At 37.7% G+C, this 24,045-nt stretch overlaps 1 protein-coding gene across 1 annotated transcript in view; it reads right to left on the reverse strand.

Moving 5' to 3' along the window:
* Nucleotides 1-24,045, reverse strand: part of COL4A6 (collagen type IV alpha 6 chain) — a 113,159-nt gene that overhangs the window by 62,655 nt on the left and 26,459 nt on the right. The window contains exon 3 of the mRNA XM_079318561.1: nucleotides 10,934-11,017. Coding sequence (XP_079174687.1) covers nucleotides 10,934-11,017 — 84 coding nt within the window. The remainder of the gene's footprint in view (nucleotides 1-10,933; nucleotides 11,018-24,045) is intronic.

Below are 24,045 nucleotides of genomic sequence, written 5' to 3' on the forward strand. Positions count from 1 at the left end.
CAGCTCTGGAAAAAATCTAGAGATAACACTTATGTCATCTATTGTTTCAAGAGAAAACATTAAATCTCAGGAAAACTTCCTTAAAGGTCCCAGAAACACTGATCCAAGCCTGCAAGGATTCACTGGGTATCCCATTGCTAGTTTTGTAATGCTTTTGGATTTACAATTAAAGTACAGCTGGAGTTATACAGGGAATGACCACCTGCTGCCTTGATTTTGCATGCAGACTTTACTTCTTTATTTTGCTGTGAGACAAGCTGGGCTATATTTCCACTGCTAAGGATATTCCAAAGGTTGACATCTTCCAAAAACATTTTGTCCTCTTATGAAGATATGTCCTAATTAAAATGAGACAAGAACAACCTCTTCTGTTATCTTCTCTTTCAAATGTCTCTAAGTTTGGAAAGAAAATGTATTCTAGAAGAAGTAATTAACTATTTTCAGAGGTCTCTTATTAAGGAGTACAGAAAGCTAACTTTTTAAGAGTTTTATATCAAAATATTTTCTGGGAAGTCACTTACTTTCCTGAAAACATAGTTGAACAAGCAACAGATTTCTTAACTAAAATTTTAAGAAACACATAACTAAAGTAATTCTCAGAGAAAGCACTTTGGAGCATTGACTTTTTCCTACTGTATGTTTGTAACTGCCCTGCACTGTAGGACTTAGCCCACCTCAGCTGGATCCTCAGTCATTAGTCATCACAATAAAGGAAATGAGACAACAACATCATGTAGATATTCAGAACACACAGCACAGTATCTAGGGAAGTGAAGCTACTCAAAGAAGAAACAAAATTTGTTTAAAATTTTTCTAGAAAATATCTATCCCCTATATTTCTCATATAAAAACATTCTGATTTACATTTCAACTATTCCTAGATAATTAATGATGCCAGGGTAAACAGTCTTCAATATATTTGGGGAGCACCATTAACCAGTATTTCCAGTGAGATTGCTGGTATGCCTGCACAGTGATCCCCAGGAAGGGCTGAGGTGAAGCATTCCTGAACCACACCAAACCAGTGGGAGCCAGTGTGCTGTGCAGGTCCCACAGAGTATCTGTCCAGGAGTTTGGGCAACAGTTTCTGCACTTTTGAGAGTGATATCAGTGTTCTCCAATCCAAACCACTGACAGTGCAGTTAGGAGTTCAAGTCACAATTAATAAAATCACTATAAATAAAACAAACACCATCCCACTTTACTGAACAGGATTATTTGCCTATCTTGCAACTATCAGGGGACAAGATGTCCAGACCCAAAACAATTTTTTAGTTCTATGACCTCAAGTCACTAGCACAGAGGTAAAGTATAAAATTGCTGTATGTAGTGACTTTGCCTTCCAGAGCACAGACTCTGATGTGTACACACCAGGAGCTTACAGCTCTTTTTACACCAATATCTATTCCCTAAGTGTAGCAGTTGCAGCAAACAGCTACAGCAAGAATACCCTGGCTGATGTATTTCTCTTTTTTCCCTGCCCTCCTTCATCTAGAAATTTTTATTCTGTTTTTAGAACCTGATAGGAAACAGAACTACCCAGACACACAAGCAGGCAGATGGTGCTGATCTGGCAATAGAGACGGAAGGAGAATGAATTTGGTGCTCAGGGGGATTTGCCACTCCATTAAAATTTATCCCAGTTTCAGGAGCAGTGAACAGAGCACAGCTCAGCTATAAAGCAGAACAAGTTCTCCTATACTGTTCCAGCAGAACATCATGGATGTGAAAACAAATCTGACAGATCTGTCTTAAGAGATAGCAGCTTTATAGAACTTAGAAAAACAAAATTTGGGCAGAATTGCACCACCCTTAGTGCTAAACACTAGGTACTTTCTAGTATTAGGTACTAAAAAATTCTTCCTTTACTATGCACTGAGAATTCAGGACATGCTGGGGTCATTTAGACATTAGACAGCTTTCTTTAATCATCTAAAAGAAGTATCATCAGCCTTTAAAAAAAGATAACCAGATGTTTCTTTCTAATTGTCGTTCAAAACTTGAGTACTATTTGTACTGTATTTATTATGGATCAAACCCAGAAATTTTGAAACTGTTTTAACTCTCTGCTTATTAGCTCTGGCAGCATTGCTGTTTTTAAAAAACAACCCACAATAAACCCTTCCAAAAATCACCAGTTATCAACAAGGACTTTTGCATCTATGCTACTTTTCAGACTACTAAAATGTTTTAATTCCAAAACAAGTAATTGGATGAGATACCTGATTAAATTCACAGTATCCTATTTTTACTACGTTGCATCTTTCCTCCAAATTTGTTTTCTAATTTGGCAACTCCACAGAAGGTCAGAGTAGCCTAATTTGTCACCCACCAAATCAGGACAGTTGTAAAAAAATGCTTGCTCTATTCATGGATTTATGATTGATTAGAGAGCAACAGTTAAAACATCTCTAATCAACAGCCTAAAAGGAGGAGACTGGCAAACACCTGAATATTCCTCCTATTTTTGCAGAGTAAGTAAAATCAGGGAAAAAGTTATACAATTTACACTTATACCCAGGTTCTCAGCCAGACCACTCTGTATGTTATTAATTCTTCTCTTATTTCCACTATATTCTATTATTTGGATGTTGCTTTATTTGTTAAAAAAAAAGTGCCATCATTCCATCATTCCCTTTTATTCTTCTCCTGTTTTCCTCATTATCAAGTGTTCAGAAAATCAACCTTAACACTTTGCTGGACACCAGCAAACACATGTTCTTCCTTCACAAGGAAACAGAATCTCCCCATTTTCCTTGAGTATCACTGATGGATAATGTATAGTCTGTTCTCCAGTCTTCCAAAATCTCCCACCTCCTACCAGGTAAAGCTACAATTCACACAAAAAATACTTCACATATTTCCCAGTAAATAGGTAGCCTGAGACACCTATGCATTCAGTCTTACTTCCAACTAATTGGCACTCCAGCCTCTTCTACCACTACAAACACAGTTTTGCCTGGTTAGCCATCTTCATTGTGTGCTCTCTCTGGCTGCAGGCTCCATGACTGGTGCACTTCCTGCCTATCTGTTGCCTAATTAAGTTTGCTTTGTAGTAATCCCTGCTGTTGGCTGTTTTCCTGGCTAACCTGACTGTCAGCCAAATCTCTTCAAACTGGGCCTTGCTCACAGATTGGTTCTGGGATCCTTCTGTTTCCAAGGCTGACTTACTCAAGGGATCACACTCAAAATCTCTGTCACACCTTTCACTTGCTGCAAGTGGAAAGTCTCTTAAAAAGACTCTTGTTTCTGCAAAGGGCATCTCCTCTCATTTTAAGAAGTTTAAAAAATAATTAGCACCAGGAATATTCTGAGCCAACCACATTTATTTAGAAGATGGGCAAGTTTTGGAGTGGGGAGAGAGGAAAGAGGCATAATAAAAATGAGGTATTTAAGAAAATTTAACCTGGACAAAAAGGCTACTAAGACATACTCGAAGTGACGAGCACTATACATGAGTAATATATAAAGTGCTGGAAGAAAATGCCAATTGGGTAATTTCAAGGCAGGATATAAGTTACCCGTTCTTGTCTATCAAATGCTTGAAGAGGAAAGTCTTAGGCCATTTCTCAAATGTAAGAAGGCATCAAAAATCTCTCTTAAACTGAGACATCATTGCAGGACTAATTGTACAAAATTCTACACCTTTTGTTAGGCAAAAGCCCAACCAGACACCTGTTTCAAAGACTCATGATAACAGTTGGTTTACTTGCCCTGGGCAGAACACTAGAGAGTTTATCTTCCTGCGGAAATTCTTAGTTTTCTTTCTGACTTCAAGGTGGAGTGGCTGACAGAAAATAATTTAAAGAGTATTTACAATTCTTCTCCTACAGTGAATAAATGAAAACACAAGAAAATGAAAACACAAGAAATTGAAAGGTTGATGCTAGTCCTATTCTAAGGAGTTACATGACAAGTAAAATATCACAAACTCCTCAAAGTCTCCATTCCGTGGCCAAGAAAGGCATCAATTTTTATGAAGAAAGAATTTGGATACATGTTTTTGTGCTCCAGTACTAGGGAAGCTGAGGGGGGTCAGTAGGAGGAAACTCTTGCTAAGCTCTCTGTTTTGTCCATATGGAGCAAATCTGCGCCACAACTTATCACTTTTGGTCTTGGAGAAAGTGCCACAAGTGTAAAGTTAGAACAGGTTAGTAGTGGCAAGGCTCCAGAGGGGGAGAGACAAGGCTAGTCTGGTTCTGTCTTCCCATATGTCTCCACACCTAAAATGAAATCAGTGGGAGTGATGGCATTGCCTTCAAGGGGAACAGCACCATCCTCCTCGAGTTACCAGCCGTAGCCATGGCAGCCCATACAAACAAGAAACGATACAGCTTCTATTCCCAGGGCAGCACCCTCAGCTCATGCCAGCAACAGAGCAGAGAATCACAAAGTATCTGCAGATAAGGAGGACTTAATCACAGTATTAAGCAGAGGGATTCCACTCTGTGCCAGCTGAGCAGGACCTTCACGAGTCATCTCAACTTACATCCATATCAGTAACACCTCACCTCTGAGAAGCTCAGTTTGAGAAAACTAGAAACTTTTAGGCTAGAAAGGAGAAACAAAAAGGACATTCAGTTGGCATAGAGAGACTACACAACTTCTTAAACTGAGACAACTCACACCATTGTAGGATGAAACAAGGAGCTTTTTAAATGCTCCATTTGCTTCCAAAATAGTGTAAAGACTTTACAATCCTTGGTTAAAGTTCACATGAAGCACAATTACTTGAACAGTGACACATACTTCTTTGCTGGGTTTTTCCAAGCCATCTGGAAATGCTCTATGTGCTCTATGGAGCACAGCTTGAGGGCCCATGTTCTGCTTGATTTCAAAGGTCCCCACTGCAATTACAAAATCTGCTGCTCTTGCAGGCAGACTGAGAAAGTTTCAGGTCACAGTCACCTCACCCACCCTGGCGACTCAAAAATGTCATGGATCCTGGTTATTTTTGAAAACTGTGGAAACCTTCTTAATAAGACACATTTCCTTGAATACAGTTAGCCTCACTTAGTGCACACGTCCTCTCAGACAAAACTGCAAACCAAATCACAGAGACAGGGTCTGCTACCAGAGCCTCCTCAATCTCCCTGCCTGAACACAGTTGCTACTGTCACTGAATTCTACAATAAAATGGGGGCCTGTCCCCTTGAAAACTCTTCTCAAAGAGATGAAGTAAGACTGTACATAGGAACAGGTTTGGTCTTTATGCCCATTGCATAAGTTGCCCTTTCAAATGCAATGAGTTTGATTTTATTTATGCTGTTTCAGTATTCAGTGTGGTTTTCATTAGAGAGCTAAGCCCAGTGTATTTAGGTTCAGTCAGGAGGACATGTACAATAATTGTTTAATGCAACATTTGGCAAAGTTTGTTTTATTACTTAAAAAAAACAAAACCTTGGCAGTTGTTAAAAAAACCAGCTGGCACGTAAGTTGTTTGACTTAACTATTACCTCATTTTCTTCCAAAATATTGCCAGAACTTCTTAATGACAGCAAACAGATGGTCAACATTTTTCAGTGTTATAGATAATCTCTTCCCAAACCAAATTATGGCATTTTATATGTTTAACCAGAAGGGAATTTGAACAAGAATTAGACATTATTTACCTATAATCCATCTTTATAAAAATAACTAGATAACAATCCCAGAATTACTTGTTCCTGAATCCATGATCAGTGCATTTGACACTGCTCACACCTTGGCATTGTCAATTTGAAAGAAATGACAGTATCCCCCAGTATGTTTTGTTTTTGACTGGTCAACCTGTAGGCCATGGGTATCAAAATAGCAGCACAATGTCATCAAGGAGTAGGAAGCCACATTGAAACAGAGAGAAGTTTGAATCAAGAGCATTAAAGAATTCTGTCATCAGCAAATATGTTTGTGTAAAACATTTCTGAAAAAAGAAACCATTTTATTGAGTCAACACTTCCAAAGAAATTGTCTTTCATCACAAAATTCCTGACTGTTCCAAATAAAGTAATTAACCAGCCAAAGCAAAAATCAGCCAACATTATTAAAAATACAGTTTATAATTATCGCAATCTCATAGCAAAGAAAAGTCAACCAATCTTCAACTAACTATCACAAGAGAGACACTCTGTACATCCAGTACTAAGTTGAGGGGATTAGTTACAGACAAAAGTTAATCTAAGATCTCTTGCCAATCTGACATTAGTTTATGCTAGATAACAATTAGATTAATCTCCAATGTTCTGACCTCAGGTTACACTGTTCACTGCAAGGATGTTGAGGATCTGTCTATCTTTTCTTGCTTGTTTGATCTGCAATAATTCTATCAAAACCTCTTTGATTGTCCAGAGTTAATTTACACTACTCTTACTGTCATAATTTTAACTTCAGAAAAATAGTGGTGAATCTGGTTATACTAACCCTTCATTCAGATAGCAACCACATATTGGAGCAAATCTCTCAATATTAGTCAATTCCTCCTACTCACAATGCTTTGCTTCACCCTCCAGTACAGTCTTGGAATAGACAAAGAGGATTTTGTTTGAGTGGCACCAGGTCAGGGGATGGGTTTCCTGGCATACCTGATGCACTCCAGTGGTCCTTTACTTTATTGGACCAGACTCAATGCAGTGTAAAATGTTCACCATGTCTCCAGAACCAACTGCCTCATTCTATAGATACACCCCATTTCAACTACACCAGTTGCTGGAAACAGTCTCTGCAGAGATATTTTCTGAGATAGGAAAGTAGTTTTATAATGCCATTAATAATTTTATAATTGATAATATCCTGATATTTCAATGAGGTTTAAAGAACACATAAAAATATATTCTTTTACATAATTACATATTACATGGGAAAAAAAAAATATAATTAGTAACATCAAGTTTTCCCAATTTACAGCTGTAAAAGCTGCCTGGGACACAGCCTCTCTTGAATAGTTTGTGAATTTTTTTCCTTAATTTCTTTTTCGGTGAGGGAGAATGAAAAAACCCCAAAAGATTAGCTCCAGTACATGTTGAGCAAAGTTTAAAACAAACTCTAATATTGTTATAAATTCCAAGATAAATGAACAGGCATAAGTGAACAGGAGAAGGTATGCATGCCACAAAGACTGGGTCTGCTACTTTATCTTCATGAATGTTTGAAAGTTGATGACATTATATAAAAACAAAAAAGCCAGCATTGTTAAAAATAAATTACAAATGAGCTGCAAAATTACATGGTGCAGGCCACCAACTATTTAATGCTTCTTGACACTCTGAAAGTATGAAAATGCCTCCTGTTCCCTGCTGATTTATCTGTCTTAGCAAGACAGCCATCAATACAGCATGAAACATTCAGCAGCATTGTCCCTGTTCATAAACTGTGGACAAACAGCAAGCAAGTGAAATGAAAAGCACTGTTTTAAACACAATTCTTCTGACAGTCACAAAATTCTTCTAGCTGTAGATCACTCACCTGCACTGAAACTGAACATATCCTTGCACTAGCATAGGGACTAGTATCAGAACTCCCATTTACCTCCTCATTTAATTTATAATTTATTATGGTTGCTTTTCTTTCACCATTCCTCTTGTGCTTCATAATTTTATATAAAGCACTTTTTCTATCCATCAGTTGTTGTTCCTAAAGATGATAATATAAGATGATGATATAAGTCCTGTATACAAAAGCGGGTTCAGTATAAGTTTATGTTCAGACTGTCTCCTGCCCCAAAAAATTATATGTACTAGGGTTCATTTGGGTACTATCACAGCAGAACTCCCTTGCCTTAGTTAGATAACTGGTATCTCAGCTGGCCAGAAAAAAATGGGAGTATGAACACAGAGATTTAGAAGATCTGCATACTTGCCTAGAGATTCCAGCTAAGCAGAAGCTCATGTAACCTCTAGGATGTTCCCTGGCATTTTCTGTGCAGAGCATTACATTAGTGTTCACATCAAAATCAGTACAAGTTCTAACAATGCCGTTTAGGGGAACGGAACAACCAGACCCAAAACTCCTAGGTTTAAAATCAGTTTCCTGGGCTTCACTTGCCATTACACTTACTGTCACTTTACTATACAATGTGTAGATACCTTCTTATGCACTTAAGTAGTAAGAGCCACACACTCAGTTTAATCTTCTAACTCTGAGAAAAACCTCCAGACAAGATTCTACCTGGGACCCATCAGTGAAGATAACACTTCTCCACAAATCACTGGATTTGGAGTAGCAACTCACAAATCTTTACAAGATAAAAACTGATAAGGAGGGGAGAATGGCTGCACTGGCCAGGAGTTTGACCATTGACTTGCATAGAGACAGGCTTTTCATTAATTCATCATTAGATTAAAGAACCGATCACTGGCTAAGACAAAGAATGCTTCTGTAACAGATTTCTTCTTGCTCAGGCTTCAAAGTAAATTAGATCATATCAAGAGTCAATGCACAGCCTAAAATCGGTACAAGGTAACATTAAGGCTTTTCAAATGTAATGCAAGCATTCAGACAACAGAACAGCAATTTTGGTCTTTTAGGAGTGCCCTACCACTCTGCTAGGAGACCTCCCTAAGGGGCTGCTCGACAAGTACTGTGCCACCCTTCCTTCAGAAAAGAATCTCAACTATTCCACAAATTGCTGACTCACTGCATAGAAATAAGTCTTCTAACAAGGTCAGTGTTACACATAGCGAGATATGGTTTGTTGAGTTTTTGGAATGTTTTTTTTCAGTTAGTTGGTGTTTGTTTGTGGATTTTGGTGGTTTTTAATATATCCTGCACATACACCTGCAGTCTATTGCAAAAACAAGAATGTGGGCACCTGTGGATTACACATATCTGCATCCCATTTCTAGAAATATCCCTCACTAACCAAAAGGTCTGAGGCAGTTTTGACATTTTTCTTGTCTAAAAATTTTTTTTAAAGCTTGATCTGACCAAAAGTGCATTCAGGAAGGACATTTAAGGACATTGTCTATATTATTTTCATTAAGCTGTCAGCTTATTGTCATTTTCCCTGTGCTTTTTAGCTATTTCCTTCCTTTAAAAAGAAAGCTTAGCTTTACTCTGACTCGGTTAATTGTGGAAAATTAACAGCTGAAACACTTTTTTAAACAAAATGTGGATTCAGGGTATTGATAAAGTCCTGTCTCAGTTTCTGAACTTAAAAGCTTTGCAGCAGTGGAGAAGCAACTAGGCAGGAAGTCAAGGAATTAGCCTCAGGCTGTAGAGTGTCCTGCAAGAAACAAGGTGTGCTGTAGGACACACAATCACAACATCCACTTTCCCAGTTCAGCCAGTCACCTCCATATTCACAGGCACAGCAGGCCTGCAGATGTTCAACAAGGTGTCAGGAGATTCAGCACACTTGATGGAACTACTGTTGTAAAAGGGAAAGATTCCACTTGTAGCAGACAGTTTACTCCATGGACAGGTCTCAGCAGGATGCATGTGAAGGACTGAAAATGCCCTACCAATACAGGTCACACAAGAAATAAGCTAAAAGCCAAATGTGCTCTCAGGTCAGCAATGAAAACAGCCTAAAATCTTTGTGACATCTTAACAAAAGAGATGCCAAGAGCTCAAATTGCAAGGTCAACAGCGTTGTGGACACTTCAAACAATCAAGTTGGACCCTGGGAATGTAAAGAGACAGAAGAATGATGCTCATTGCTGTCTAAAGGTCAAAGCATTTACAGGATATTGTGTTCCAGAACCAAACTAGGTCTGTTCCTTACTGTATCTAATCACAAAAGGTATTGAGCAATTCACTTTAGCTCATATTGTAGGGTTAATTGAGAACTTCCTTGCAAAGTTCTTCTGCTTATCTGTTTAGACATGTTTTCTCTATGTCACATGGTGAATTGAAAGAATTTTTGTATTTCCAGAGCAAACACATCACCAGTTCTCAATTAAGCATTCACACTCAACTCTGTCTGAAACTAGAAAAATCATCATTTTAGAAACAATAGTTTTTAAATATCAACATTTTCCTAAATTCAGTCCAAAAAGTAATGCCTTGCATATACACATACTATGTCACTGAAACAGACAGGAAAAAATCAGGATTGTTAGTGTTTAAGTAAGACTAAATTTCTTTTGCTTTCACTCAGAGGATGAGTTTTCAATATGATTTTGGGAAGTAGAGCTGATTAATTAAACCAGACAACTAGTATTATTTCCCTTCCCTTTAAGCCTTTCCAATTCCTCAACTACCTGCTTTGTGCTTTTTCCTCCTTTCATTTCCAAAAGCAAAATATGTAAATCATTTTCATACATTTTAAAATGCTCTAGAGCTTAGGATAAAACATTAAATAGACGGTGTCTGGACAAAAACTAACATTGCAATTGAAGGGAGGGTGAAGTCAGTTACAGCATTCCCCTAAGACAGGAGATAAGCAGCTGCATTAAGATAAGATACAAATAAATTAAAGATTTTACAGAAATCTTGCTTAAACATTTGGTTTCTTCAAATGAAGACTTCAGAGAGAGAGACTTTAGCTACACAAGCAACATTCTCAAAGGCAATTGCTTAGATCCATTCCAAGTTATTATTCTTCCACAACCAAATACACAAATCAAAACCACTTCCACAAATAAAGACGAAGCTATTACACAGAGGCCTGGGCAAAATCTGTACTAGAAGCCCACACTACTTTGATTTTGCTAATTTTAACTGTTGTAATCTACTTAAAGACCATATGACTTCTTTTGAACTAGGGCTCAGATCACATAAAGAAATAGGATTCTATTGAAGACTCATTATAAATTTATATATATATAAATTTATAAATCTTTAGAACAGCTTTTGAAATCTTGGCCAGAGACATTTGAAATGCAGCTGGTCATCATAATTTGTTATTTCATGAGGCCATTAGATTGAGAATTACACATATGAACATGGCATTTATTTATTTCTAAAAATATTTATAAGAGGCAAGGCCAAGTTATATTTGTGTAAACAAACTTACCCGTGCACCCTTCTCTGGAAAACATTTGCATCCAGCACTGCAATTGCGGCCCCCACATGGCCCACTGTAGGACTTCTTCCCACCCTAAAAAATTAAAAAAAAAAATTATAAAATTGAATTTCATAACTATTTGTTAGCTGATGATCTTCTTTAATTAAAACACTTGGTATCAACACTTTTTACCTACATTACCTTTGTTGTGTGAATTTGCTGGGAAGTAATTGGGCAAAATGTAATTACATTTTAACTTCTCCACAATTGGTTCCTTTTTGGAATCACCAAATAAACAGAAAAGGTTGGATTAGAAATTCTTTGAGGACAAGAGAATTTACACTAGTTGGTGCTCTTCTGCAAGGTACAGAACTTCCTAGGGCTCTGAAACCCACAAAACTAGACAATGTTTTAAGATACTCAGTACACTATTAGACTAGGATCGTAACTGGTAACTGCAACTTGTGCCTCAATCATCCTGCATAAACAAGTTTCTTTACATCAATAGGAACTGTAAAGACAAATTTATTTTTGGGACCTTTGCATTTTTCTAAGAACAAGAAGCTGCTAAACCACGAGAACAGAAGCTACTGGATGAGAGAAAATGGCATTTTTAACTATGAATACATGTGCAAGGAAGTGTGTAGGAAACCATCATGAATTTGGATTTAAACTGAAAATATATTCCAAATTTGCTGCACTGGCATTAGTTGCTTCAAGAATAATTAAATATATATGTTAATCCGAAGTCCTTATATCACAAACTTAATTCCTATCTAATGGAGTACATGAAAGTTAACTACACAAATTTAGTTTAGAGACTTTGACCTGCTTCCACACACTGAACAGGTTTGAAGAACTGGGCTTCCCAAAGCCCTGCAATGCTACTGACAATACTGTGAGTCCTGGAAAGAAGGTCCCCTTTAGCAATGAAGTTTTGTGACACACTGTGAACACCCCTCTCTAAGGAAACTTCCACTGTCCAGCATGCTCAGGTACAGTCCCTAGGCTTTGAAATTCTGAAATGAATAAACATGTAATCTCCTCATTTGAATGTGATCAAACCAAATGCCAAAACAAGTTAAGACTGGAGCCAAAAATTTACTTACTACAAGCATTCACAGGAAATATTTTTAAAGCCTTTAAAATTCCCTGATAGTGAGGAATGTGAAAAATGAAAGACAATTCATGCAAGCTTCTCAACTTCTGAGCTTCTTTGAATCAGCTTTCTCAAAGAAATTAACTAGCCTGACATCACTTGATCAGTGTTCTGCTGCAGGTAAATAAAAAACCTCTGTACATGCTGATGTTTACACTGTTTTGCTAAATTAAACACCTTTGGTTTTAGAATGAACAGATATTAACAAAAATCCTTAAATCAAATCTCCCATACTTCTTTATCCAGAAAGGAGTGTTATCTCTTGCTGTAAAATAGTCACATCAGCCTTAAAGCAATTCAAAGGGGCATCAAGTGAAACCACTTTGCAGACTTTTTGGCAGCTTTGCTCAGATGAGGCCCCATCAGATACACGGCTCATTAAAATCCTATGGTAGGATCTGACACAAAACTCAAACTTAAGAAAGGCACCAGAAGAGAGGCACCAGAAGAGAGGCACCAGAAGAGGAAATGCATCACAGACAATTCTAGCTGTCAGCAGCAGAAGATAAAGAATGAAGTAGAGGTAAAAAAAAAACAAACCCAAACAGCTACCAAAACAAAAGTTACCAAGCAGCCTATAAACTACCCAAAAGCAAAGAAAAGTAGACAAACTATCTAGAGCTTATAGACTGTAAGTGCATCTCCAAGCTTTTGGCTCAGACAAGGAATGATCACCATGAACTTGAGTCTGCAATGTGCAACAGCAAGGGCTCAGTACACAAAAACTGGTTCCTAATGGACACTCTGCTGTGTCATCTCTTTGTGAATTTGTTTTTAGAGTGAAGTGCACTGAGATACATATTTTGCCATTCTTATATGCACATTTCACAGTGGAAATTTGGATGCATTGCTAAGCAATGTGTATCTCTATTCTTGACACTTAACCTTACATTTAAACTCTTCTCACACAGCTTTACACCTCCAGGTGGTCAGATTATGCTTTCCCAGATTTACTCAATCTTAAATTCTTCGGAGATTGAAACTTCCAATCAACTTTTTCTCCAGCAGTCTTTTGTACACACACTTGGGGCCCATGGTTATGCCCATTCAGATGTCTCCTAGGAGTGAGCAAAGAAGATTCCTTTTACCATAGCTCTGTATCCCTCTAAGGTCACTGCCTTGTAATAGTTGCTGTCTCAGAGCACTATTCCCCTGCCAGGTCTTCCCCAGTGGCAGAGGGCTGGACAAAAATCCATGATTTCTTCTATCCCTCAGGCTCCTGCTGCTCCCATCAGTGTAGTAAATATAGCTCCAGTCAAAAGAAATATTTCTCTGTAGTTTATAAAGCTGGATAAAACTCTCACTGAGCTTTGTGGAAAACTGAAAGTATGCAGGACATTGAGACACATCCAGAGGAGGGCAACAAGGCTGGTGAGGGCCTTGGAACACAAGCCCTGTGAGGGAGCTGGGTTTGTTTAGCCTGGAGAAAAGGAGATTCAGTGGTTACCTTACCACTCTCTACAACTTCCTGAAAGGTGGGTGTTGGTCTCTTTCACCAGGCAGCAACTGACAGAATGAGAATCTTAAGCTGCGCCAAAGGAAATACAGGTTGGATATTAGGAAAAAGTTTTTTACCGAAAGAGTGATCAGGTACTGGAATTGTCTGTCTGGGGAGCTGGTGAGTCACCATCCCTAGTTGTGTTTAAAAAAAGACTGGATATGGCAGTTGGTGCCATGATTTAGTTGAGGTGTTAGGGCATGGGTTGGATTTCATGATCTTGAAGGACCCTTCAAACCTAGTGGTTCTGTGATTCTATGTCCCTATTTTGTGCAGAATTGTTTTCACCATGTACTTCTAGGTTTCTTTTTCACAGCATGAGAAGTCATTTTGCTCACTTGTGAATGAAGGCATTTGGAAAGGAAACAAAGCAAAGCCAGTTGGCTTGAAACCAGGTATACATGTCCTGAGTATTTTATTTAGGGGAAGTAGCTGACATCAGAGACTCCATGACTTGAAATTGCAAACAGCCATGTGCACAATATTTGTGAACACAACTCTAAAGACTGCATATAAGATTCTAGACAACAGTGTTCTCTTCTGAAAAGCTTAATACATTTTCACATTCAAACATATGAATGCAAGGTCATTCAAATATTTACAGATTGTAACCCGACGCTGTAAACATGAGCCAGTCATACTTGTTCTGTGCATGTATTCAGGGAAGAGATTTTTTTCCTACTGCTCTACATTTCAGATAGATGAATATGCTCTTTAAAAAAAAATTAAAGTTATTAGTTAAAGTGGCAAGCTCCACCATTATATGAGAAATTAATGAAACCATTTTAATTTCATTGCATGGAAGCATACCAAGACCTTGAAAACAAAAAACAAAACAGCAGCACTTACAAAAACACATACTCCAAGATTTAAATATGAGATTTAAATAGCTGTAATATCAACTGAGTAACATAGTAACATACATCCTGATTTTAACTGAGTTATTTCAGGCTTATGTAAGAGATCACTACCATGATTTCAATGTAGAGTTATGACAGGGATGATGGTTTTTTCCCCAATGTTTGTCTCCAGTAACTTCTCAACTTGAGTTAAGGACTGCTCCATTATAGCAGTACAAAATCATAACAAGAAACTTCATAATCAGAAGATAAATAGGAAATAAAATTAAAACTTATGGAATCTTGAAATCAGCAATGTTTATATAATTCAAAATTGTATTACCTGCTGATGACTAATAAGGAAATTATGTTCAAAGTACCAGACACTCAAACACCCTTGCAAAATTTCACTGCAAAAAAATTAGTGAAACCTAGTATCTCTGTTCATTCATGAGTTGCTGTGACAACCTCACTCATTGGAGCATTCATGGCTTTTAGTTAAATTCATGAATGAAGACTTAGATGGTGATATAATGACCCTATGCATTCATCAGAAAGGCAAATGCTAAATAGTGTTCTCAATATCCCACTGCTGTTTAGCAGCACTTTACAGCACCATCAGTAACTGAGAAGGTACAGAAATAGATCTCTGGCAAGAATATATAAATCAGCAACAGGGGTGACAGGACAGAACATTGGCTTGTGCTATACTAACTAGTCACAGGAAAGAACAACCAGGCACAAAACCAATAAGTTTCCTTATATATCTGCAGAATTGAAGTTTTTAAGCAGAGGGTAACATCCTTCCAATTACAAAGGCAAGACACTCAGCAATTCTGTTGAACTGGTAATGCATTTTGATATGAGACAGTGGCCAGTCACAGTATGAGACTGTCACTTTTACTTTGTTCCTAAAGTTCATGTCAAAGTATCACCTTCCCATCCAGTCCAGTTCCAGCTCTTAGCACCAAAAGTGTCTGGAAGGCCAAAAAGTGGGAAAAAAACCCCAAAGCAACTGACCTCATAAAATAAAAATTTGTAGAAGCAGTCCTCAAGGTCTCTGCTTTCTACACTTGCAAATTTCTCCTGTGACCTGCTACATTAAAATCTGCTGAAAAATTGTAAAAATACTGAAAAAAGCATTTTTCATTTACTTCATTGGCTTTAAATACTAACTCACATACCACACATAAAGTCAGGCTTTAAGCTGCTCTCTTACCCTGAAGGCACCTTATTCTTATAGCCCCATGGAAATGACTGGTCTCTAAACACTACAGGAGTAGGAATGTCACATACTGGTTATTCCATGTTAACAGATTTGAATCTGGCTCAGAATAGCTCCATCTTCAGGGCATCAGCCCCAAAAGTGTCCACAGCTTCTCCACTGTGCAAACAGTTGGAACAAAATTACTAGAGAAGAAAAACCTTCACCTAAAGTTAAAGGGATGCTCACACTATTTATCATCAAAGTACATATCAGAAGCTGGTATGTGTCCCCTGTGATTCATCCTACAAATTTGTACATAAGGACCACATACTTCAAAAATTCAACAGCAATTTTTTATTTGTATTTTATTTTTGAATGCATCATTCCCCATGCCATCTGTTAAAAACCTTTTTCAAATGAAAGCTCCAGAGCTGACTATTAAATAGTAAAACACAAGAAAATATTGGCAGAATCTGGCCACACTTCTAGTGATACTCTGTTTGCATCCTTCAAAGTACTGTCAAAGAAGCACAATTTGTGCAACCACCAAGGTCACTGAAGTCATCACCAATCCTGCATTCTCTCCTAAGCAAAGTAAATCAACTTGTGGCAAAAAATAAAAGAAAAAAAAAATCCTTCCAGGAGGTCTACTTGTTTTGTGTACATGGCACACATTAGTATTACTTTATTTATTATCTACTACTTTATTTCCCTGATGAAAACATGACTTTCCCAAAAACAAGTCTGCATGCTGCTGTACACTACTAAACATATCTTTAGTGAAAAAACACCAAAATAATCCGTTCTACAATTCCATGCTTAATTCTGATAACATCATTGAGACCAAAGAACACAGCTGAATGCCCTGCAAAACAAAGATGAACTTGGGCACATGCTGGCTTTGCTTAGAGAAGGCCTCAGAAACACCCTCAGGAAACCTCCCTCAGCACAGAGCAATCCTGCACAGAAATAAGGATATGCATTAATTCCTCCTGGATTTGTCTCAGCTTCCACAAAGACCAAAGCAGTACAGAAGACTGCCCCTTCTCTGCCACAGGTGACTCTGAACATGGCATGGAAAGAAAATCCAAATGGCACTATTCCTTCTTTAGGAATAATCACCTTGAGAAAGATGAAAATATCTCTATAAGAGAAGCAGTGTTATTCCAAAACACATAAGAGAAGTGTGTGAAACTCCCTCTTTTATCTGACACTTTTATTTTAAATAAATATGCCATGTAGCTTTTAGCTGGAATGTGGCACAAGTTTCTTTTGATTAGCCAATAGGACAAAATAAAATGTTTGGAATATTCCAGATTCCTTATTTGTCACATTAGAATAAGGTTGCCCTCAGCACTGAATGCCCAGGTATGCACATTTCCACAGACATTTAAACAGCATGGACAGCAACCTTTCTCCACAGCAAAGTGACAGAAATAATCCTGATTGGTCATAGCCATTTTTATACCTCTAGTATTTCCAGAATGCATACATAGAAAAGCTTGTAGATCACCATCCCACAGCATGATACATGATAAAAATATCTGGGACTACTTCAACCACCACAATATTCTGACAAATTATTCTCATTCTGCAAATTCCATATTTTGGGGAGGGAATGCAAGCACTCCTCCTAACTGCAGTAGGGACTCAAAATCTGCACTAAATAATCTCACACAGAGCCTTCTATTCACATTGCTGGCCACATTATCTAGCCAGTCATTAAGAAACTCTGATGTCCCATGCTTAATTACCAGAGGACTCCAGTTTTAAAAATGAAAATGAGTGACTAAGAACTGGGTTTACTTTAAAAAAATCTTCCTGTAACTAGAGATTATTGCTGCTGGAGCTTATCATTAATAATGGAATTTATACACAGATGGGCTAGGAATCTCCATTTTACACAAAAACAATTAGCTATGCCTGTATCCCAGACTAACAGTATTTGTCTGTTCAGGTTATTAATATACTTACCCCAGATTAAATTTCCAAGATTGACAGCACATGTTCAGCTGCAGACAGGGTGGAATCTGCCGAGAACCTCTCTCAGCAAAAGTTAGCAGAAGTTTTATGGCCCACAGGTATAAAGTTCACCCATCTTTTCCATTTTCCAGTTCATTTGCAATATCTACATCAAGGTCACTCTTTCCTTCTGGGATGGGACAGGTAACTCAGCAACTCATTTGCTCTCACCTAAGCTTTCATCCTATTTTTTAAATAGACAATCTTCCTCACATGTTACAGAAGGGCCAAAAGACCCAAACAGCTGAAAGTCTATATAATTATAGAGTATTTAAATCAAAACATACTCAGTCATCTCCTGGAACAGTCAGAAGACTACTTGTTATAGTACCAACATGATTAACTCTTTAACCTCCATGTCTGTAGACATTCTATTCCCTCACATCTTGTGATCCTGAAAATAAAGAGCTGGCTTGTATGTGGATCTCACTAATTTCCCTGGAGGTTTTGTCATTGACTGAAGCAAGAACAGAGTAAAGCCACTGCAAATAGCACAGTGAGACATCCCACTGTGTTTAAAGTCCTCTAGGAAAGATTTACTACAACAGCTTTGGAAATTACCATGCACATACTGTGTTCTTGGTTAATTAAATCACAAAAGAAACCAGGGAGGCACTATGTGCTCCACCCACAAAATACTTCAAACAGTAGACTCACAGAGAAATTTTGCTCTCCTTTATGGGAAGATGTCTGCTACTACGTTTGATTTGGTCCTTGCTGTTCACAAATGATTGGGCATCACAGCAGTAAACAAAATTAAGAAAATAATGTGGTTTTTTTTTTAAAAGTAAGCATCTTTGGAGCTGTTCCTCTACCCCCTATGCTATTTCTAGTGTACTATTTCTATCTTCAGGGAGTGGGACTTATCAAGTCACAACATGACCCAGGAGCATACGACTGTCTACTGTTGGCTGTTAACAACTTTGGAATCTTGATTGGTCATTTATCCCTTATGAGAAATGTAGAATACTGCCAGATTATCAGTACCATTTGCAAACATCTTGTGCTAGCACAAATGTCAGTGATAAATCAGCTCCTCAATGTTAAAATGAAAAATAATGAATTATGCATATAGTACTTCCTTAAAATTGTATGTACATCTGTGAGCATCTTCAACAAAGCAAACAAATTAAAGAGTAAATTCAGACATGTTGTTTGTCTGTAGCCCTACAACTCTGCAAAAGAAAAGTGCATAAAAGGCCCATCCAAGCAGCAAATGCAGTCTAAATGCCCTTTGAAGTCCAAAGGGTCCCCATTTAGTCCCTAACAGAGGATAAATCAGTTGGCAATTAAGAATTTTCCAACACTATAAAAATATCAGAAATACAAAGAGTAAGCAATAGGTGCAAAAGCATAAAAGCAAATTGTGTTAAAAAATCAAGAGTATGCATTTGAGATACTACATCATCATGTAAGCAGGCTTACATAACTAACCATGGATTTACTAAAGTAAACCTTTTCTAGCTATAATTGTAGAGAGCAAAGTGACTTTGATGAGCCCTCCTATCATACTGATGAAAATAACCATATGTTTCTAGACACAGCTTATCTATAAACATATTTATCTTAACATTCTCTACAAACAGTGGTGGTCCTGCAAAGTATTTTTCAAACAATCTCTGGAAAGAGACAGGGAGGGCAAAAATTTTATCTGGAAATACTACATGTCATATCTTTTTTTCATTCCATATGGAACAAAAGTTAGGGAAAAAGAAAAACCTGAAAAATAAACTTTTCAGGATAAGATAAAATGAATGTTTTTCACTTGGGAGAATAATCTGGGCACACTTTTCACATTCTACAGCAAGGCCCAGGAGCTTGGGTTTCAGCAGCATGTGAATCCAAAAGCCTGCAGGCTCTTGCTACTGATGGGGAAAAAAAAAAAAAAAAAAAAAGAAAAAAGAACAAAGAAAAAAGAACAAAGGAAAAAAAAAAAGTAAAAAAAAAAGAAAAAAGAAAAAAAAAAGGAAAAAATAAATAATTTTAAAAAGAAAAAAATAAAAAAGCCAAGCAGAGACCAGACAGGTTTTCTATAGGAAAAAAACTTATTTCCTAGCATTCATCTACAACAACAAATCCTTTGGGGCCTTTCAAGTTTTACCCCCAGCAATATTCCCAATGAAAGTTGCTTTTTCAAACCCATGGGAGCAAACTGTCCATCAGTTGGAAGTGAACAAAAGCAAGTAACATCCCAAAATGTAGATATAAATGCAGGGGTGAAGAGGTGCAAGAAAGAGACAGAACAGCTTCAGATCAGACAGAAGAATAACAAGGGGTTGGAGGACACAAGGATGTGAATTCAAGACTTTTAGATAACAGAAATAAAACTCTTTCCAAATTCTGCCCAACCCATATAAACAGCTGCAGCCAAGTCTGTTTGCTCCCCGTTCTCCACTTGAGTGTGTCTGGGCTGCTTTGAGAGATGCAGGTCCTGCACATTCTCTGGAGTCCCAGCCTCACTTCACATCCACACAACAGCTCTGAGAGCAGCTCATGACAGGCCCTGGAAATTCAATAGGGGACCAAGAAAAAATTCACAATGAACCAATGCAAGTGTGCTTTTCTGTACTTGTTCTGCTCTGCAGAGGAGCAATGGCATAGCCCCTGGACGAGGTTCCTGGATCAATCTCTGGCCCTGGCTGGAACACATGTGCAGAACAAACAAAGCACCACAGTCCACAGTTCTAGATGATCACTTAGGACTCTAAGGGTTCTGGTTTATCTGATGAATTCAAGATATAAAATCAACCTATGACTTTATTGCCACAGAATAATCACACTTTCATCATACTTAGATATAGCACACAATGTGCACAACAGGATGCTGCCTTTACTGTTACAGCTGTTAGTTCAGATTTGTTTTCTGGGTTGCCCTTCTCATTTCACTGAGACTTTCAAGCAACCTGTCCTTTCATGGTAAAACAATCCCTCCTAGTAATCTGCCAGACAAGTCCTTCCCTGCAGGGCACAACTGCTTTGCTCAGGGATTGTCCTGCAGTCAGCCCAGCAAGCACACCACACACTGACTACACAGCTGAGCTGTATGTAAATTAGATAGCAACTCAAGAAACCAAAAAAGGCTGTGTTCTAAACGTTGGAGAAGACCCTGGCTCATCGTGTTAACTTCTCTTCCTAGAGACATTGATAAAGGAGAAGTGAGAAAACAAACTGAGGTAAAAAAAAGTCAAATAAAATGTCAAAGGAAATTTAAGTAGTTCCATTGTGTAGCCATGTATTTAATTTACTGTTATGCCTATTTAATTTCAAGTAACACTTCTGAGCAGAGCAGATGTCTATTCTTAAACTGTTGATCTTGCAAACTTTTGATAAGACAAAATATACAATCTCCATTATGGATATTCTTACCTGTCTGGAGTGGAAAAAGATGAAAAGCTTTTATAATATTTATCTAGATTAAACAGGTCAGAGAAGGTATAGCTTGATGCAGTATTTTGACAGGATAAGAGTATGTTTGCTGAGGAATAGGCACTGATTAAATCTGAGACAAAGTGTGCCACAAACATTTCTCCCAGGAAACCAAAAAAGGACAAAACATAGAACTGGCAGAATAAATGCATAATTTCATTTCAAAATATCCTGGTTTTTTAAAGTATGTTTCTAGGCTATGAAGGAGAGTATGAACTTTAGAATGATATATTAGAAAACACAGAAACAAATGTCTCAGTTAGCTACTACTGGATAAGGGAAGGAAAAACTGAGACAAAAGAAAACTAATTTTAGCAACAGCTAAAAAATGAAAATGTATCTTTGGAGACATCATTATCACAACCTCTGAAGTTGAAAATAATGCAAATATTAATTTAATCTTTTAATTTCGGTTTTTTTCCTCTATGTAAGTAAAACTTTTTAGATTTTTTGTTTCACATACCATTTTAAATTATGAGGGGGTAGAAAACAAGGCTCCTCTTTTCAGACTATTTTACAGATAAAAAAAGGCATACAGTGAGCATATGCAACATCAACCTTTGGATGTCCAGTTTGTCACAGAACCTGACATGAAACTTGAAAAAAATTATTTTTCAGTCTTTATTAAACCATGCAAAGGAAAATCTGTCAACAGAAAGACTAAAACTATCTACAAAATTAGATTGTGGAGTCTGGTGCAGTTTGGAACAGATATGCCTAGTTGATATAATCTTCAGAACTCTTTTATGCCAAAGGCAGAGATCTTTATCAATAGGTGTGTGTGTTCTTGCAAGCAACTGTTTGAAGTGGTGACTTCTAAAAAATTTTAACCCTCTATCCCCTTTTATCACTACCCAAGTTAAAACCATACTGCTTGGACTTCTCATTTGGGAGATGACAAAAAGCAACTCAGGAAGTAAAAGCAGCTAAAATGAAGTCTTAACCAATTAACATTAAAAAATTGACAAGGCTAAACAGTTATTTAATTCTGGAAGTCCAAGTCCAAGCAAGTAGGTTTGCAGAAGTCAGTTTGTAAAATAACAGTCATCTGGTAAGAGTATATTTATTCTGCTTAAGGCATCACCTTGCTCTGTCTTCCCTGAAACCCACTAGAGATAATAATGTTCAGATGTCATCTAAATAGAGAAACCAATACAGTGGAGATAAAAATAACAAAAGTTCACTGAAATCAACATCTTATGACCTGTTTTTATAAATCTTCTCAGGCAGTCCCTTAGAATTGACTCCACTGTTGTGCAGTTGGAATTGTTCAGATATGGATGACTCAGGGTAAGGCTTTTCATTTGAGAACCAGCTGCCATTATATTCAAAAGTAAGTTTTAGTAAAAAGAAACAAAATTTAAAAGAAAAAAAATTTAAAAGTAATTACTTCTAAGAATGGATACTGTTACAGTTGAAACAATATCACCAAATAAGTCATCTGAAGTTTTCAAAATGTCCTAAATTGTGTTTGAGTTCATTTATTTCTTAGCTTCAGGCACAGTGTGGTAAGGGATGACCTACAATACACTTACAGCACCTACCCAGAAGATTAAAAATTGCTGCACATGCAGTGTAGAAAACACACTACAGAAAAATCTTAGTAACTTAATATCCAACCTTGAACATTATCACTCAAAACAGCAAACCAAACAATTCATGAAACAAAGATTACTGCTAAAATTTACGGTCTCATTGAGCAACATGCTAGCTAAGCACAGCTGTCCCTCCTGAGAAAAAAACACCCACGCTATTTCAAACAATTTTTTTCAAGGACTTTGCCAGCTTAAACAGTTTCTTTTTATTTTTTTGGCCACATGCATAATGGTAACGTGACAAATATAAGTTAAAATTCTAAAGAAAGAACAAACAGTCCTTCTCTAAACTGGATATTAATTTCTCCTATGTGTTTTTGTACAACCTGTCTTATCGTACTTTCAGCTGCAGGCTATTTAGCTCAAATTGTATTGTATTAAGAAAAGACTAGTCCATTTTTCCTTAGTTTGTAAACTGGATTCTAATTTTTGCACTGGCTCCTGCAGAAAAATACCATGGTTTGTGACATGAAATAACAGATGTTCTTAAAATAGCAGACTCAGATATTTGCAACTGCTATCACTCACAAGGAAATGCCAGGCAGAGAAAGGAACTGTTCTTGTTGGCACTGGGCCCACCAGGGACCTGCCCTACAAAGTGCTGAGCACCCCAAGGTTCAATGAGATGACAGCACACTCAGCAAATCAAATCTGAGAACCAACAGAAAATATGTAAAACACAGTACTGATAAAAAATCATATTCTACCAAATGTCAAATGCACCTGCATCATCCATCCTGACAGCCAAGCCTGTCATTCCCAGCACTGAACTGGACAGCACTGCCAGACTTGAGCAGACTCGTTTGCAATAATGACCTGTTTGCCCAGCAGGATGGTTTTAGGAGTTTGTGCTGGTACCTTGTCTTCAAACCCTGCCACCCCATCTCTAAACTCACCTCCTCCCAGTTGATTGGGAATGTGGAACAATGACCTGTGAGTGGAATCTCAGGGGTCAGTCTGAACCCAAGCAAAGCACCTGTGAGCCCTGGCTGAAAGCTGGCCATACCAGCCCAGCCTGTCCCCAGACACAATGAACCTCCCAGCTCACAGCAGATTCATATTTGCCAGTACTGTTTCTGTGATCTACTCTGTACTGCTGAGGCCACATCTAGAGTGCTACATCTAGCTCTGGGCTCTACAGATCAAGAAAGACAAGGGACTATTGGAGAAGGTCCAATGGAGGGCTGTGAAGCAGATGATGAGGAAAAGCAGCATTTCTAATAGAAAGAAAGGCTGAAGGGGCTGATCAGGCTGGAGATAAGACAACAAATGTGTTAAGGGTGGGTGTCAAGAGGATGGGACCAGACTCTTTTCAGTATTGCCCAGCACAGGACAAGGGACAGTGGGAACAAACTGAAGCATGAAGTTTCACCTC

The sequence above is a fragment of the Erithacus rubecula genome (assembly GCF_903797595.1).
Source record: "Erithacus rubecula genome assembly, chromosome: 15".
Lineage (NCBI taxonomy): Eukaryota > Metazoa > Chordata > Aves > Passeriformes > Muscicapidae > Erithacus > Erithacus rubecula.